Raw genomic sequence first — 18,592 nt, 5'->3', positions numbered from 1 at the left:
TAAAACAAAAATGTGTAAAAGTCACTCGTTAAGAAAGCTCCAGCAGGAGGAAGCGTCTCTTACCCTGTGCTCAAGAGCTGTGAGTGATTTATTTGTCTTTTGTTGTTTGATTAACATAAAGTGACAGCAGTCTAATAAACCTGCTGCCGTCTGTGTCATTAAAGACTGAATGTACAGATCTAATATACTCTTTTGACACCCAATTTTCTCCCAACTGTTCACTTAAGACATAACTGACTGTGTATACATGAACTCTTGCCAAGACAGGCATTTTGACACAACTTTGTGTGTACTGAAGCATGATTAGATGTGGTGGAGAATTCAGTACCTGCACACTGTCTGAGGCTTATTTATTTCTTGTTCATGGAAATGTCAACATTAAGTGAAAATGGTTCCAGTTCCTCCTCATTTCACAACTGGTTCACTAGTTTGTGTTCATAGTGTGCATCATTACTTAATTTAAATGGAAGTTGGGATTGATATAAAGCAGCATTAAATGAACAATGAAAAAATGTGTTTATCCACAGAATCGTATGTGAATGCGCAGCACGCTCTACCAGAACACATGAGCCAGTTTGAGACACCAGCGCTGCCTCAACCGACCTTTGAACAGCCAGCTATGACACAAGGTAATCATGCACACCCTTCTCAATGTAAAAACACTCTCACAGACATGTGCTGGGCAGCCAGTGCTGTGTGTGTCTGTGATATCTGTCTGTAGCAGGGAGGTGATGTTGATATTGTCTGTTCATAAGTTAAGTCGGCGTCCCACTAGAATGTGGTCATTTTCTCACTTTCCAACTGTTTTTGATAATCTCTGTGATTAAAAAAATCAGAAAGGATGACAGATTTATTTAATTTTTTTCCCCTCCAATTCCTGGTCATATGAAGCTTGCCAAAATAAGAACAAGAGCATCACATGAACATAAACTATTGTTTTGTACTGAACTTGGAAGCAGTGATATGATTCATTTCAGTAAGTTGTTCTGAATCTTCTGATGTTCATTCATGTTTATTTGCTGCTGTAACTAGCAGTATAGAGGAAGAGATGATCGTTTTAGCTGAGGCACTACAACAATCTGTCACCACATATTAAAGACACACAAAAACACATTTATTGACTGAATTTTGTAGTAAAATTGACAGAATTTAAAAGGTGAGACTTCATATAAAAAGTCTTGTCTGTCAGCACGCTGTCAGTGTTCTGCAGTGTATTGTGAGAAAATGGACATGTGTGAGAGCCCTGCATATGACAGCATTTTTTATTTAATTTTTTGTAGTACTTTTAAATTTTCCCACACTCTACTGCTTCGTTTGCACTGCTGGAACACTGTTTGTGCTTCATTTTCTACGACATGGAATAACATCCATGAATGTCATTCATAAATTGGCAACCAGTAGTGGGAGCACCCACCTGTCAGCCACTGGCAGTGAGAATACCGAAAGCTTTTGGGCATAAATGCAGGTTTGGGTCTGAGACAGACTCTGTCCCTGTTAGAAAAGAGTCTAGCGCACAACGGATGAACAGAGACGGCATGCAGCTTCTGTCCCTGTGTTCTGTTGCAGGTTTCACTATAGCTGAGGGATTTACCCAGCCGGCACATTTCTCTACAGTACAGCAGCTTCAGGACTCAAGCACACTGGAGTCACAAGCCTTGACCACCAGCTACCACCCTCCCAACCTACTGAACGTAACACACACTGAGGTACAAACACATCACCCCCCAAATGTTCTGCATGTACAGTACAGTCCAAAAGTTTAGAACCACTAAGATTTTTAATGTTTTTAAAAGAAGTTTCGTCTGCTCACCAAGGCTACATTTATTTAATTAAAAATACAGTAAAAAAACAGTAATATTGTGAAATATTATTATTACAATTTAAAATAACTGTTTTCTATTTGAATATATTTGACAAAGTAATTTATTCCTGTGATCAAAGCTGAATTTTCAGCATCGTTACTCCAGTCTTCAGTGTCACATGATCCTTCAGAAATCATTCTAACATGCTGATCTGCTGCTCAAGAAACATTTAATGTGTACAATTGTACAAAATATTTGTGTACAATATTTTTTTTCAGGATTATTTGATGAATAGAAAGTTCAAAAGAACAGTGTTTATCTGAAATCTAATCTTTTGTAACATTATAAATGTCTTTACTGCCACTTTTGATTGATTTAATGCATCCTTGCTGAATAAAAGTATTCATTTCTTTAATTTCTTTTCAAAAAAATAAAAATAAAAATTCTTACTGACCCCAAACTTTTAAACGGTAGTGTATAATGCTACAGAAGCTTTGTATTTCAGATAAATGCTGTTCTTTTGAACTTTCTATTCATCAAGGAATCCTAAAAAAAAAAAAGTACACAACTGTTTTCAACATTGAAAATAATCATAAATGTTTATTGAGCAGCAAATCAGCATATTAGAATGATTTCTGAAGGATCATGTGACACTGAAGACTGGAGTAACGATGCTGAAAATTCAGCTTTGATCACAGGAATAAATTACTTTGTCAAATATATTTAAATAGTACACAGTTATTTTAAATTGTAATAATATTTCACAATATTACTGTTTTTTCTGTATTTTTAATTAAATAAATGTAGCCTTGGTGAGCAGACGAAACTTCTTTTAAAAACATTAAAAATCTTAGTGGTTCCAAACTTTTGGACTGTACTGTAAAGTCAAACATACATACACCTGGTGCTGCAGTACCTCTGTTATGGAGGTCTCACTTATCTGACACGTCCATTTCAGGTCTTAAAGGAGATGAATCCGGTGTGTGTTTAAATAGGGACGTTGGGGGTTCACCTTTTTACATAAACTGATAAACCACAAGGAAACATACATTTTCACCCCCTCATTTGAGTCAACTGCTTGATTTATGCATGCCGATATTAGCAGCTTATCTGTTCTCAGAGGACATGTTTCCTCAGTTCAGTGTACTTGTGACTCGTTTTATTCCAAGAGTTATTTTTTTAATAATGTTAAAGCTGCAAATATATTTGCATCTCCTTTCTCATTGCTTGACCTGCCATGACACGTACAGCACTTTTAGATTAGAGTTATATGTACAGAAAACATATGCATGAAATGAAAGTGAAATTAAATCATGTTAGTCTGTATGATAAATGTATGTGTGTGTTTGCTCGTGTAGACGAGTGGTTTATTGCAGGAGGCGAGTCAAGGAGAGCTACAGCTGTCTATCCAGACACAAGACTTCCAGGATGAGGATGAAATCAACAAGAGAGTTTATCAGTAAGTATAGCAGTGTATAATGAACAGAAGCAAGCTCTATTCATGTTCGCTGATAAATTTGGGTACATGAATAAAAGTGTATATTAAATCTGTTCAACAAGCAGTCATGTCTCTTCAGAAGACTTGCATTAAAGATGAATGAGGATCTAGAAAGAGAAAAAAAGATTCAATGTAAAGTGTAGGAATAACTCATGAAATATTGTATTTCAAAATGTATGGGCTCACCTCTCTATTCCTGCACAAATCCAAATGTTTCCATATTTGTGATGCATTTCTTCTGTAAACAAATCTATACTTCACTCGAGTCTTCAGTCGTCATATCTATCTAAACCAGCAGCCTGCATATGCGTTTGGTTCAGCTCGTGCAGTGATATATGTTTTGTTTCTCAGGTGCAGTATGTGTGAAAAGAGCTTTAAGAAGTCCAGTCATCTGAAGCAGCATGTGCGCTCTCACACCGGAGAGAAACCGTATAGCTGTAACCTCTGCGGGAGGAGCTTTGTGTCCGCTGGCGTGCTCAAATCACACCTGAACACACACACAGGTGAACCTGCAAAGAAACTCTTCATCATGTTCATTTATAATCCATTCTGGAACCCCGCTCATGCACTTCCTCCTCTGTGGCTCTTCTTCTTGCTCTCTCAGGAGTGAAGGCTTATAAATGTAACGTTTGCGATGCCTGTTTCACCACTAACGGCAGTCTGAACCGACACATGATCATCCACCTGAACACAAAGCCGTTCAAGTGCACCGTGTGTGAGGAAAGCTTCCGCACCGTCATCCTGCGCAGGAAACACATGAAGCTCCAACATGCTGTCGGTCCCAAAGGTACTGACACTCCGAGACACCGATTTATAATATGCCCATTTCCTCCATTTCCTCAGTCTACATGATTTGTGGCATAATAATAATTACCTTAATAAAATTATTTAGTATTTATTTATCTGTTTATTACAAATATTTTTTGTTTTAATGTTGGGAATCGCTGCTACTTGCTGGGGGGAAAAAAATGCTTGTGACTATGTTAAGTGTGCAGTTCTTGAGCAGAATAAACTGCAGTAGGACACGGCCTCGATGCCTAGTCAAAGATCTCCTGCCCAGTACTGATGTTACCTGATGTCCATAGTTCTGGAAAGTGATGAGGCTGGTGAGGAGGACGACGGGTCGGATCGCTCTGGGCTGAAGAGGAACCGCGGCGGCATCATCACGTTAACTGAAGAGCAGACGGCGGAGCTGGCCAAGAGAGACCCGGGGGATGAGGCGTCTCTGTCGGAGAAGGTTCTGGCCCAGACGGCTGCTGAACGAGATCGGATCAGTGAAGTTAAAGATAAATGTGTTGAGCTCAACATAGAGCCAAAGTTTGCAAACCGTTGCCAGTACTGCCCAAAGAGCTTCAAGAAGCCCAGCGACCTGGTGAGGTAATCATCTTACAACTTGCGTCTTGCCATCTGTATTTGTCATCAGACATCTCTGTCTGTCCTAACAATGGCCCAGAACACACATCATAGCAACCAGTCTAAACAACATAGCAACATATGGGTATTTACTCTATAAACAGGGTTCAGATTACAAAATTGCGAGAGCACGTTATTGGTAGCTTTTTATCTATTCATTTATTTAAGCAGTAGTGTTTTACATGCATCTGTAGACCCCTTAAAGGTGCCCAAGAATGCTTTTTTACAAGATGTAATATAAGTCTAAGGTGTCTCCTGAATGTGTCTGTGAAGTTTCAGCTCCAAATACCCCATCGTTTTTTTTAATTAATTTTTTTAACTGCCTATTTTGGGGCATCATTAACTATGCACCGATTCAGGCTGCGGCCCCTTTAAATGGCGTGCTCCCTGCCACACGAGCTCTCGACTATAATACAGTGCATTTACAAAGTTCACACAGCTAATATAACCCTCAAATGGATCTTTACAAGATGTTCGTCATTCATGCTGCATGCATGCTTCGAATTATGTGAGTAAAGTATTTATTTTGATGTTTACATTTGATTCTGAATGAGTTTGATAGTGCTCCGTGGCTAAAGCTAACATTACACACTGTTGGAGAGATTTATAAAGAATGAAGTTGTGTTTATGCATTATACAGACTGTTTAAAAATGAAAATAGCGACGGCTCGTGTCTCCGTGAATACATTAAGAAACAATGGTAACTTTAACTTCATTTAACAGTACATTAGCAACATGCTAACCAAACATTTAGAAAGACAATTTACAAATATCACTAAAAATATCATGATATCATGGATCATGTCAGTTATTATTGCTCCATCTGCCATTTTTCACTGTTGTTCTTGCTTGCTTACCTAGTCTGATGATTCAGCTGTGCACAGATCCAAATGTTAATACTGGCTGCCCTTGTCTAATGCCTTGATCATGGGCTGGCATATGCAAATATTGGGGTCATACATATTAATGATCCCGACTGTTACGTAACAGTCGGTGTTATGTTGAGATCCGTCTGTTTTCCGGAAGTCTTTTAAACAAATTAGATTTATATAAGAAGGAGGAAACAATGGAGTTTGAAACTCAATGTATGTCATTTCCTTGTACTGAACTCTTGTTATTCAACTATGCCAATATAAATTCGATTTTTGATTCTAGGGCACCTTTAAAAGTTTGTAAAGATTGCAACGTTTCCTGGTGGGCGGGGCTTAGCTGGAGGCAAAAAGAGACGCTGGACTCAATGTAGACAAGTGTAAGCTAGCATGTTTTAGGAGGGATTTATTAAACATAGATGCAGAAGAAGGTTCAGAACTGTCCGAATATGTACAGTCACTGACTCTGCGGGACCGTGACAGTTATTTTTTGTAAATTAACTTAAGTTTTGGATATTTCCTAGACAACATATGAATTACTTTCGGGTGGTTCGGGGAATTTTGTCAAGGCTTGTCTAATGTAACCTAACGCTGGGCTAACTATGATTATGGCTAGCAATGTGGATTATTTTAAGAGACCATCAAAGGATGGCACACACATCTATCTACATCTATGTTTGTTTAACATTTAAGCTAGCTAGTTTCACCTATAAAACAGAAACTTTCTGATTTGTACTAGATAAAACCAACACACCATTACATATGCATCGATTATTTTACCTGATATGAAGTGTGCACTGCAAACACGAGCATTATTTATGATCGTCTCCGTCCAGTCTGTACGCCGTATTGCATTCAACCACAATTTTGATTTCTGTGAAGGAATGTCTGCCGGGATCTGGTAAAACTTTAGTTTTGAACCAAAAGTGCTGTTCCTTCTAGTCTGGCAGCCAAAAACACAACAAGACGACATTTTAAAGTCAAAACCTCAAACTTTTAGCGCGCCCGCTATTAGTTCTTATTTATGTTTTGCCTCCAGCTAGAGCGGTGACGTCACAGTGACGTAGGCGATTAAGGGGACTATAGAACAAGGATTGCTCACTCAGTCAGCAAAGTGAAAATTCTGGACTGTTTAAGAGAAGTGGCTGAGGCTATATATACAGACGTCATTTGTACAATTCCCAATCACATCATCAGGGAAACAGCTCACGGGAAAGAGTCTGAATGTTGCTTGTTCTGAATGTTTTTCATCTTTCAGACACATCCGGATACACACAGGCGAGAAGCCGTACAAGTGTGATGAGTGTGGGAAGAGTTTCACAGTCAAATCCACACTGGACTGTCATGTTAAGACACACTCAGGTGGGTTTAGATCTGTGCCAATCATGTGTTTGTGTTTATGTTTCCTGGTGCAGATGATTATCACTGTTACTCATAATTGCTATAACTTCTGCCATATTTTTTGTGCCAATATGCTTCTGTTTATGTTTACTGGAACATGATTCTGTAATGTTTCATGCCACTGTTTTAGTGATTGTATTTAATTTATCTTCTTCTTCTTCTTACCGTGAACCTGCCAGGGACTACAGATGAAAATAATCCTGTATGGCTAAATCTGGCACATTTACATGATGGATGCAAGTGCTCATATCAATTAATGTGCATCGTCACTTTAAAAATAAACACAAAAACCTTGAATTAAACATGAAATTTTGAAGTAGAAAGACTAAAATAGAATTGTATTTGTATTGTTAATTGTATAATTCTTGTAAAACGCTCCATTAATCTTCGGAAAACAGCTTTTTTTTACAATCTACTCTAATTCACGTGGTTTGTTAAAGAAAGCAGTTTCTTTTCTTAGTGATCTGACAGGATTTTCACCTGGTGGATAAAATGAGGGGGAAAACTAACACTGTGTCCTAACCAGACATGACGAGCAGTTTGCCTGTCCACACCAGAAGTGACAGAATCAATCAAAAACCACAGCCAATCAGAAGAGCATGTGGGCGGAGTCTCTCTGTACTCGCAATCAAATGGATAAATACATAGTCAAATTATTTAATATTACACCAATTTAACATTATTAATAATAAACACAAAGTGACTAAAACGATATCTGTTATAGAATACACTTGTTTGTTCAGAGTTTAAGCTTGTTACATTTATTTTCAATATCTATGGGGAATTATCCAAATGATATTCAAACTCACGCTTTTAACATTAAATAAAGCACATAGTCAGTATCTGCGATTATCATTGTCATACTATATATGTTGTTGTTCCAGCCGTGACGTTGCAGAAATCATTTCTACAATAGAATGGTCACGTATCGCCTTTGTGGCTGGTTAGGACAAAAACTCTGATTAACGTGGAAAAGCGTGCACAACCAAGCACCACTTAAATTGTCTTCAGAAAATGTCAAAATCTAACCCAGCAACAGCCTTGTTGTGTTATGCCTCTTTGAAGCTGGATGTGCTTGTGTCTGTGCAGGGCAGAAGCTGTTCAGCTGTCACATGTGCAACACGTCCTTCTCCACCAAGGGCAGTCTGAAGGTCCACATGCGCTTACACACAGGCTCCAAACCCTTCAAGTGCCCCTTCTGTGATCTTCGCTTCCGCACCTCTGGCCACCGCAAGACGCACATCCAGGGTCACATCCGGCCCTCGGACCGCAAGGCCAAGCGGAGCTCCGGCGCTGAGCCACAAAGACAGGAGGTCCAAAGCGTTCCTCAGGCTCAGCATCCCTCCTCCGCCGTGGACGCTCAGCCTTCTGTGGGATTATTACAGACTGCCAACACAGATCCCAACATCTACATCCCAGGAAACTCCGTGCTCACGGGCCAGTACGACCCCAGTCTGCTGCAGCAAGGGCTGGTCGGACAAGCGATACTGCCTGCTACTGTGTCAGGTGATGAATTACAAACACAAAACTAAAACATCTTAAATCACACACTACTAATAACTGACTGCAGTGATGAGAGAATCGACATGAGGGTGAGTAAATGACAGCAGATTTTCCTGTTCTTCCCCAGCGGGTGGAGATCTGACGGTCTCCTTGTCGGAGGGTCTCGCCACACTTGAAGGAATCCACCTGGTGTGTCCAAATGTGCAGATCTCTGGGATTGACCCCAGCAACATCAACAACATCACTCTGCAGGTAACGCTCGACTCACGAGACTCGGTTCAGCCGTCCTGATGTGTGATGATGCAGTCATGTGGCTTGTATCTGTCTGTCCAGATCGACCCCAGTATTTTGCAGCAGACGCTGCAGCAGGGCAGTTTGCTGTCTCACTCTCTGACGACTGACTCAGGTCTGACGGCACACGCGACGGCTCACCTCATGACCGACGGAGACGCTTCGGTTCCTGCGAATGTGGTCATTCACCCTCTGACTGGCCTCTCTCTGCAGCCTCCGCCGTCAGCCATCAGCAGCCTGACCAACCAGCAGGAGAACGCCGGTCAGTCTCTCTGTCCTCACTTTCACATTGCCCCTTCATCTCTTTTACATTAGGTCAGGTGACTCTCTCTCAACCATGTCCGGTTAGATTAAAAAAAAAAAAAAAAGTAATTATTAAAATACTGTTGGGGGGCTGTTGAATGCTTAATTCTGATTGGTTGGTACAGTAAAGAGCCCATTTTGATAATTGAGAATAATGGACATTACAAACACTCAAAAGTACAGTAATGAGAATAACTTTCTATGTATGTATATATTTATTTATTGTGTTATTATGAGCTTAACTGTCTTAAAATGAGCTTAACCGTAACAAGGTTGTCACAATGCAAATAATCCTACTGGTCCACCTACAAACATGACGGAAAATCACATTTCTTGTTTCTGTCTTTTCATTTTGGAGGGGAATATTATCTGGACATGTTTTTGTGTGATTCACCCCTCTAGTATTTATCTTGCTTAAGTCTTATCTAAGCTTAAGTGTATAGTCTGCCCACATATAATGAGCAAATAACTTAAAACTCAATAAGTGGCAAATGCAGGTTTTCTTATTGGCTGATTAATTTCTTAGTGTCACAAGCCAATCTGACAGATGACAGTTTCATTATTGGGACCGCCAGTGAGGTTCGTATGATGCAACACTTTTTTCAAAATTGGCAGATTCCACAAACTGCATTAAGAAAAGTGCCCAAATGTTTCAAAGAGGATTGTGATACTTTCACCAGCTCATAATTTCTCTATATTTTATAAATGTCATAAATTAAAAGACTTGTATGTATTTTTATTTTCTCAGTTTACTCTCACTCAGGATCTTTGATATTGTTAATGAAACCTGAGCGATTTCCATTGAACTTTCTGTGAACAAACAGCATTTTCCCACTTTTTTGGATTATTTGGAAAAACTTATATTTTAAAGGTGCTAAAGAGGATGTTTAGTTGTATACATTTTTGCAATAGTACTTGAAACTGTCTTTACTAACTGATTAAAAGACTATTTATTAGGTGCACTGAAAGGAATAATATTAATATACATCATCTGTGCACGAGGTAGGGCCTTAAAAACATCAGCCAATTGTTTACACGATCATCATGTAAACGATTGGCCCTCTGGCTTGTCAATCACTGCCGTGACGTTCCTTGTGAGAGACGTGTACGGCTGCGCGCTCCAGTAACTTTCCACACTCCACAGGCGCCGCATGCAATGTTTTTGTCCGGAGACAGGAGTAACAACTGCAGATTATGAGTTACCTGCGGTGAGTCCGACATAATGAATCCACGAACACGACACAGCGAATGCCGGTGGTAAACACTAGTGTTCCAATACTCGTGCACGAATTTTGGGAGGCGTTCCCCTGAATTGAGCTGTGAAGGAGGGGGGCTGTTCTTGCGCATGCGCTCATTTCAAAAACTCACTAACAGTCTTTGGTTTCTCAGTCGACGGAAAGATCCTCTTTTGCACCTTTAAACCCTTGGCCCACAGTGTAGAGCATACAATCATACAGCTCAAATATTGGTGGGTAAGAAATTGACTACATTTTTTGATCCATCAGACTTCTTGGCTTAGATGAAAAAGTTGCCCTAAATGTACGTGGGCCATATGGAATAGGTTACACTAATATTCTTTGATCTTCAGAGTGGACTGAGAGCTAATTGTTGATGAATATTGAATGTTAGTTGTCAAATCAGGGCCATTTTATTAATTTTTTGAGTTCTTTAAGCAGTGTTGACTGTAACTTCTGTCTGGTAATGAGATGTGTGTCCTGTCAGGTTCTCAGGAGCTGTCACAAGTGTCCAGCGCTGGCAGCAGTGCTCCAGAAATCACTCTGACAATCAACAACTCCAGTCTGACACAAGCTTTAGCACAGAGCAGTGCTGCTGCGTCCACTGCTGCCGCCAGCACATCCGAGATCACGCTTACTATAGCAGGTGAACACACTACAAACACACACTGCTGCACTACACAAACACACCCCAACTCTACCCGATAAACACTTTATTCCTGCTATTAAACACCCATTAGGCACTTTATTTCTAGTTTTTTTGTAATTAAAATAAACATCTCTTTGAGCTGATTTGAGATGGGAAAAGGGAGAAGAAAAAGTCAGATTCAAACTCGGTCATGTCTAAAGCTAAAGCCACCCGTCTTACTCTCCACACCACTGCTCCTGTTATCTGACAGGTTTCTTCTGTAGTTCAATCAGACACTGGTGGGCGGAGCTACTGTAAACAGCCTCTGCCAACAAGGCGGGTGATTTGCACTTCTTTGCAATAGTCTTAACCAGACTATTTTTGCCCGTGTCTTAAAGATTTCTATGTAAACATCTTATTTGCTCTGGTTTTGCTGTTGGATCCAGTCTTCTTTTTAATTTGCTCCATCCTTCAATAAATGCTTCTTGTAAAGCTGCATTATATATTCATGAAATAAAGATTTATAATTAAGTGTGCCTTTAGAAAGAAGTGCAGAGCGTCAGGTGAAGCACAGACAACACAAGATTTGACACATTTTTTTACACTTTTTTTTTTTTTTTTCTTGTTAGGAATATCTGTTGCCAAAGCAAACACTAATCTCTGTCTCTGTGTTTAAAGGTCAGGATCTTTTACCCCATCACTGTCCATCCTCGACTCCAAACATCAACCCCGGGATCAGACTCGCTCCAGGCAGCAGCAGTTTGACGTTAAGCAGCGAGCAGCTTCTTCCTCAGAGTCCTCCTCCCTCGGCCATGACCGGTGAGAGCTCATTTCATGTGGCCCGCCAGATTATCTCTAAGAAACGTTAGAACGAAACAGCACTGTCCAGCCAATTAGCTCTTTTCCAAGCAGTCTTTTGAAAGTTTGACACCCTGCTGTACGTGATAAACGTGATGGAGTTGTGATTGGCGTCTGTGCCATTAATCCATTAAAACAAGTCTGTGTGATGTGTTGGAAAACAGAAGTATTGCGTTCACATACTTGCATTGAGTGTGTTTGAGCCTGATTAGTATGTTTAGGGTGACACGTGTCCCTGTTGTCTGGTTCTAGTGATTTAGTTGTGTCTCTGATCGATTCTTCCCATCAGTCAGTGCACTGGCCCCCAGCACCTCCCTGTCCCACACAAGCATGACAGCGCAGAGCCTGGTGATGTCATCAGCGGGCATGGCCAGCGATGGCAGCGTGACTCTGACTCTGGCTGACACGCAGATCCTGGACACTGTCTCTCTCAACCTCAACACACAGGTAAACGAATGCTTTCAACAGATCCACAGACACAATGTTGTGTTTAACACTTGCATTTAAAGGTGCAATATGTAAGATGTGTGCAGTAAAATATCCAAAAACCACTAGGCCAGTGTTATATATTTTGTTCACTTGAGTACTTACAATATCCCAAATGTTTGCAGCTATTTGTAAATCATGAGAAAATTGCAATTTTACCCAAGGCTCCGGGATGTGTGAGGAGTCGCCTGTCAATGGCGTCATACCCGCGTTACCCTCGGTTTCCGGTTTTATTTTGTAGAAACCATGGAAACACCAAAGACGCTTTAATATTTACATGTTTTAATAGACAAGGGAACAACTGTTTTGATATATTTATAGACAGAAAACTAATTATTATTATATAGCTCAACATGTTTAGTCTTGTTTTAAATTTTCTCGATTTTTTTTTTTTTGCGAGTCTCATGCTTTACCATGCCATTTGTGAAGTAGCTAACATAGCATAATCAGATGCAGCTTTATTTTAGTAACAGTAATACAGCATTTTCTCCATCATACAATACGTTTTAAAATTAATTGCATTCCATTTATCAACACAAGCCATCCAGCATTTAATCTGATATTGTAAAATCGATCTATCTTACTGCAGTGTGTAACAGTGTCTCACAGCAGCCGCCGAGCGAACGCACAGAGTAACGTTATAACATCATTTTCAACACTCTCAAATGTATCTAATATGATAAACAGAGCTGCGTTACCTCATACTCATGACCGGAAAATGACTGTGACATAATAAAAGTCCTGCTGCTCGTGAGGCGTGTGTTGATCAATCGCTCCAGCTCCTCGTTCAGCTCAACAACACTCGCTCCTGCTCTTCTTCATACTACAGTAACGTTATTAATCGCATCCATGAACATGATTTCTTCCCGAGTCCAATCCCTATTCTTTTCCACCGGCTGTGAGGTGGAGACCACATGTCCCAAGATTCTGCACTCAAACTTGCTGTCATCAAGCAACGCCTTTGTTTTGAACAGGCTTCTAGCGACCTCTAGTGGACAGAAAATATTACATATTGCACCTTTAATGCTAATAGATAAATAAAACTTTCATGAATTTTGGCAACATGATCATTTTATTAAAAAGGAAATTCAAAATATAATAATTGTAAAATGATTTGAAACGATGTGTGAAAACCACTATACAAATAAACCTGAGATATCAGAGTATCTTCAATGAGTATTAAAATCATCAGCAAAATATCTCGTACAAGTGGAGCTGATATCCACCTTTCTCAGTTTGTTTTTATGAGAAGATGCTGTTTATTTAGCTGAGATGAGGGGTGGTTTTTCATCCATGTGATTCAAAGACGTTTCCTGAAACACTGCAGGTGTGCACGTCTGATGGGTCTGTGGATGTGTTTGATTTCTGCACACAGATGATAGATCACCAGACAGAGGAGAAGGAAGCAGAGACGAAGCAGAAGCACCAGTGTTACTACTGCAGTCAGATGCTGCTGACGGCAAACGCTCTCAGGAGACACTGCCGACAGGAGCACGGGAAGGAGCGCTGCCACGTCTGCCGCGTCTGCAGTAAAGCCTTCAAACGCGCCACACACCTCAAGGTATCATCTGCATGCACACACACTTTGCATGCAAAACACCAGGACCTGACTAACATCTGCACACCTTATACGCATACTGTACATATACATAATGTAGGTGGGGGGAGTGAATGAACAGCGCTCTATTCCGCTCGCGTTACCCACAACTGAGGTGCCCTTGAGCAAGACACATTACTACTTCCACTCTTCAATAATAACACTTACAGTTGACTGAGGAACAAATTGACTTATTGCACAGGTGGCATCCTCTCGCAGTATCACGCTTGAATTCACTGAGCTCTTTAGAACGACACATTTTTTCACAGACTGCATCTCTGTGTGCTTGCTTCTATACACCTGAATTCAATAATTTAGAGATGTGTCCCAATACTTTTGTCCATGTAGTGTATATCCAAATGCATAACATTACACTGTAAACATCTCCTGGCTGTTATGGATGGCCACATCATGATTTTCAAGTCATGTTATTTTTATTTTTATCACCAGATGGCAGCAATCTGCCCCAATACATGACACATTCTTTGATATGCAGAAAAATGGCATAAAACAACAAACAGCAACCAACAATTCACAGATATTACTTTTCAAATTCAACAGTCAGATAGAAAACATGTTTTATATATATATACAATATATACAGTACAGTACAGTCCAAAAGTTTGGAACCACTAAGATTTTTAATGTTTTTAAAAGAAGTTTCGTCTGCTCACCAAGGCTACATTTATTTAATTAAAAATACAGTAAAAAACTGTAATATTGTGAAATATTATTACAATTTAAAATAACTGTGTACTATTTAAATATTTTTGACAAAGTAATTTATTCCTGTGATGCAAAGCTGAATTTTCAGCATCATTATTCCCGCCTTCAGTGTCACATGATCCTTCAGAAATCATTTTAATATGCTGATTTGCTGCTCAAGAAACATTTATGATTATTTTCAATGTTGAAAACAGTTGTGTACTTTTTTTTTTTCAGGATTCCTTGATGAATAGAAAGTTCAAAAGAGCAGAATTTATCTGAAATACAAAGCTTCTGTAGCATTATACACTACCGTTCAAAAGTTTGGGGTCAGTAAGAATTTTTATTTTTATTTTTTTGAAAAGAAATTAAAGAAATGAATACTTTTATTCAGCAAGGATGCATTAAATCAATCAAAAGTGGCAGTAAAGACATTTATAATGTTACAAAAGATTAGATTTCAGATAAACACTGTTCTTTTGAACTTTCTATTCATCAAATAATCCTGAAAAAAAATATTGTACACAAATATTTTGTACAATTGTACACGTTAAATGTTTCTTGAGCAGCAGATCAGCATGTTAGAATGATTTCTGAATGATCATGTGACACTGAAGACTGGAGTAATGATGCTGAAAATTCAGCTTTGCATCACAGGAATAAATTACTTTGTGAAATATATTTAAATAGAAAACAGTTATTTTAAATTGTAATAATATTTCACAATATTACTGTTTTTTACTGTATTTTTAATTAAATAAATGTAGCCTTGGTGAGCAGACGAAACTTCTTTTAAAAACATTAAAAATCTTAGTGGTTCTAAACTTTTGGACTGTACTGTGTATATATATATATATATATTTTTTTTTTAATTCTACTCAAAACTGTAAATTAAATAGAAATTATAGCATCTCAATGCAAGAATAAACAGTCACTTCTTTCCATTTCAAATATTAATGTTCACACTTTAAAATGTCCCTTATTAAAATGCTGAAGGCTCTTATTTCACAGCACATATTGATTGACACTTCATGACCACATGTCATATTCAGTTTGTAAGTGAGTACATTATTGTTTCCCATTTGTTTTTTTGCAAGCTGAGACTAAATTATTTTCTCTGTCAATGGACAGCATGTCACAGATATTAAGTTTTTGGGATTATAAATGTCATTCTGATCTTCTAGGACATTGTTACTTTTATAAACTGTGTTAAATTTGCATCTCTTTCAGGAGCACGAGTACGTCCATAAGAAGGGACCCAAGGTCAGCTCTCAGAAACCCAAAGTGTTCAAATGTGCCAGCTGTGACAAAGCCTTCGCCAAACCCAGTCAGTTAGAGAGACACAATCGCACACACACAGGTAAAGCTCTGCTCTCTGTGTCACTGCTGTGCTGTCCTCGTCCCACAGATGAGGACTTCAGCAGTTCATCATACATGTTTACAGTAGGGCTGTCATTACATCTCATGTTGTTATCAAATGACAGTACTGATTAAATAAAAAGTCATACACTTTACCATATTTTGCAGTTTTGTAAGATATTGAGTGCAGTTAAACTGACCCTTGACCCTGTTTTTGTATTAAAATCTGTTGTTATAAATGTATTAGCTTGTTTAATTGACGCCCATAAACATCATATAACCTCCCTGAATGTATTGAAAGCAGATGGTTTTGAATTGCTCTGTTCTTCAGATGTCAGTGTGTGATTCAGCGGCATGTCTGCTTGTTTTCAGGTGAGCGGCCCTTCAAGTGTCCGCTGTGTGACAAGGCGTTCAATCAGAAGAGCGCTCTGCAGGTGCACCGAGTCAAACACACGGGCGAGAAGCCCTACAGATGTGAAGTGTGCACTATTAGCTTCACGCAAAAGAGCAACATGAAGCTGCACATGAAGAGATCTCATGGTTATCTGCCATCCTGCAGCAAACTGATGGGTAAGTGTGGAGCGAATTCAGGTCATCCGCTTGTGTTTGGTGTTCAAAGGGTTCTTAAGATCATGAGGAACTGTTTCAGTCGACAGTCATAGTGTGTGTGCATATACAGTACAGTCCAAAAGATTTTTAATGTTTTTAAAAGAAGTTTCGTCTGCTCACCAAGGCTGCATTTATTTAATTAAAAATACAGTAAAAACAGCAATATTGTGAAATATTATTACAATTTAAAATAACTGTTTTCTATTTGAATATATTTCACAAAGTAATTCATTCCTGTGATGCAAAGCTGAATTTTCAGCATCATTACTCCAGTCTTCAGTGTCACATGATCCTTCAGAAATCATTCTAACATGCTGATCTGCTGCTCAAGAAACATTTAATGTGTACAATTGTACAAAATATTTGTGTACAATATTTTTTTTCAGGATTATTTGATGAATAGAAAGTTCAAAAGAACAGTGTTTATCTGAAATCTAATCTTTTGTAACATTATAAATGTCTTTACTGCCACTTTTGATTGATTTAATGCATCCTTGCTGAATAAAAGTTTTCATTTCTTTAATTTCTTTTCAAAAAAATAAAAATAAAAATTCTTACTGACCCCAAACTTTTGAACGGTAGTGTATAATGCTACAGAAGCTTTGTATTTCAGATAAATGCTGTTCTTTTGAACTTTCTATTCATCAAGGAATCCTGAAAAAAAAAAAAAAAGTACACAACTGTTTTCAACATTGAAAATAGTCATAAATGTTTATTGAGCAGCAAATCAGCATATTAGAATGATTTCTGAAGGATCATGTGACACTGAAGACTGGAGTAATGATGCTGAAAATTCAGCTTTGATCACAGGAATAAATTACTTTGTCAAATATATTTAAATAGTACACAGTTATTTTAAATTGTAATAATATTTCACAATATTACTGTTTTTACTGTATTTTTAATTAAATAAATGCAGCCTTGGTGATCAGACGAAACTTCTTTTAAAAACATTAAAAATCTTAGTGGTTCCAAACTTTTGGACTGTACTGTATATTTGGTTAATGAGAAGAGTAACTCAAGTGATCCTTGTTTTTCAATCTGTCAAAATGACTAAACATGTTGAATTACATTTTTCAAATTCGGTAAATAATGGAAAGTGCTGACTTTAGGGTCTTTCTGCTGCATGTCAGGGTGGGGTTAGTGTAAATAGCCTCTGCCAACGAGGCGGGTGGTTTGCACTTGGTGTAAATCAAGACTCAGAACGAGTCCATAGTTGTTGATATTATTCATGAATAAAATGTCCGTCATTCCTCGACAGCGAAACCACAGGAAGTAGAAGTGGTGCTGGAACACGACTCCGAGTCGGACTCCCAGCAAGCGGCGTCCCAGGAGGGCAAAGAGACTCAGTCAGGGCTGGATCTGGAGGAGGGGGTGCAGGAGTCTTCAGAAGGCTGGCAGTGCCCCATCCCAACAGTCTTCCCATGAGCACACATTCAGATCCACTGGACTGGACATTAGCAATGCCAATTACTGCGATCGTTTTACTCCTGCCAGCGAGTGTGACTTACATTGATACAAATCATGCATTTATGTGAATGTATATGATTTTGTTTACTTCATGCTGCATTAGAAAACTTTCAGACTTACTGAAGTGGTTAATTTTTTTACAGTTATTTTATTATTATTTTATGTTAGAGCCATTTTTGTCTCTACTAAAGTGAAGATTGTAATTGTGTATTTGAATGCATCTAGTTTTCATTTGTATCCTCATCTGTGGTAAAACTACAGCAGTACTTTCTGCCATTGTCAGTATGTCAAAGACTGTATATATACTAGAGCTGCTTATTTGAGTCCCACAATCCCTGATATATCAGATAAATCAGTTCAATGGGAACGTTTTTGTAATATGCAAAAATATTTAAGAATAAATTTTGGTTTTTTGTTCGTTTTTTCAAATGTTTATCAGTTTTTTAATTTTGACTTTTCTGCAACTGTGCTTTTAATCTGTTTATATGAATGACAGTGTGAAGTAGTTTGACTAAACCATAATGAACACACACACAAATATATCAAAATCCACAGTTGTTGGATA

At 38.6% G+C, this 18,592-nt stretch overlaps 1 protein-coding gene across 3 annotated transcripts in view; it reads left to right on the top strand.

The window, feature by feature from the left end:
* Positions 1 to 18,390, top strand: part of LOC137029904 (zinc finger protein 236-like) — a 35,928-nt gene extending 17,538 nt beyond the window's left edge. The window contains exons 15-31 of one of the 3 annotated variants that reach the window (XM_067399690.1): positions 528 to 629; positions 1,567 to 1,706; positions 3,161 to 3,261; positions 3,652 to 3,803; positions 3,905 to 4,087; positions 4,386 to 4,677; positions 6,841 to 6,944; positions 8,073 to 8,489; positions 8,614 to 8,738; positions 8,820 to 9,039; positions 10,803 to 10,961; positions 11,622 to 11,762; positions 12,091 to 12,248; positions 13,663 to 13,848; positions 15,820 to 15,949; positions 16,321 to 16,518; positions 17,819 to 18,390. In XM_067399690.1, coding sequence (XP_067255791.1) covers positions 528 to 629; positions 1,567 to 1,706; positions 3,161 to 3,261; positions 3,652 to 3,803; positions 3,905 to 4,087; positions 4,386 to 4,677; positions 6,841 to 6,944; positions 8,073 to 8,489; positions 8,614 to 8,738; positions 8,820 to 9,039; positions 10,803 to 10,961; positions 11,622 to 11,762; positions 12,091 to 12,248; positions 13,663 to 13,848; positions 15,820 to 15,949; positions 16,321 to 16,518; positions 17,819 to 17,985 — 2,975 coding nt within the window. In that variant the 3' untranslated portion in view covers positions 17,986 to 18,390. Of the gene's footprint in view, positions 1 to 527; positions 630 to 1,566; positions 1,707 to 3,160; positions 3,262 to 3,651; positions 3,804 to 3,904; positions 4,088 to 4,385; positions 4,678 to 6,840; positions 6,945 to 8,072; positions 8,490 to 8,613; positions 8,739 to 8,819; positions 9,040 to 10,802; positions 10,962 to 11,621; positions 11,763 to 12,090; positions 12,249 to 13,662; positions 13,849 to 14,826; positions 15,131 to 15,819; positions 15,950 to 16,320; positions 16,519 to 17,818 lie in introns of those variants that run through there. The other 2 variants (XM_067399700.1, XM_067399708.1) reach the window with 2 other exon arrangements.
* Positions 18,391 to 18,592: the final 202 nt, after the last annotated feature.

Source organism: Chanodichthys erythropterus, chromosome 2 (genome assembly GCF_024489055.1).
Source record: "Chanodichthys erythropterus isolate Z2021 chromosome 2, ASM2448905v1, whole genome shotgun sequence".
Taxonomy (NCBI): Eukaryota; Metazoa; Chordata; class Actinopteri; order Cypriniformes; family Xenocyprididae; genus Chanodichthys; species Chanodichthys erythropterus.
Note: the sequence above shows the minus strand (reverse complement) of the source record. Positions and strands in the feature narration are given on the sequence as shown.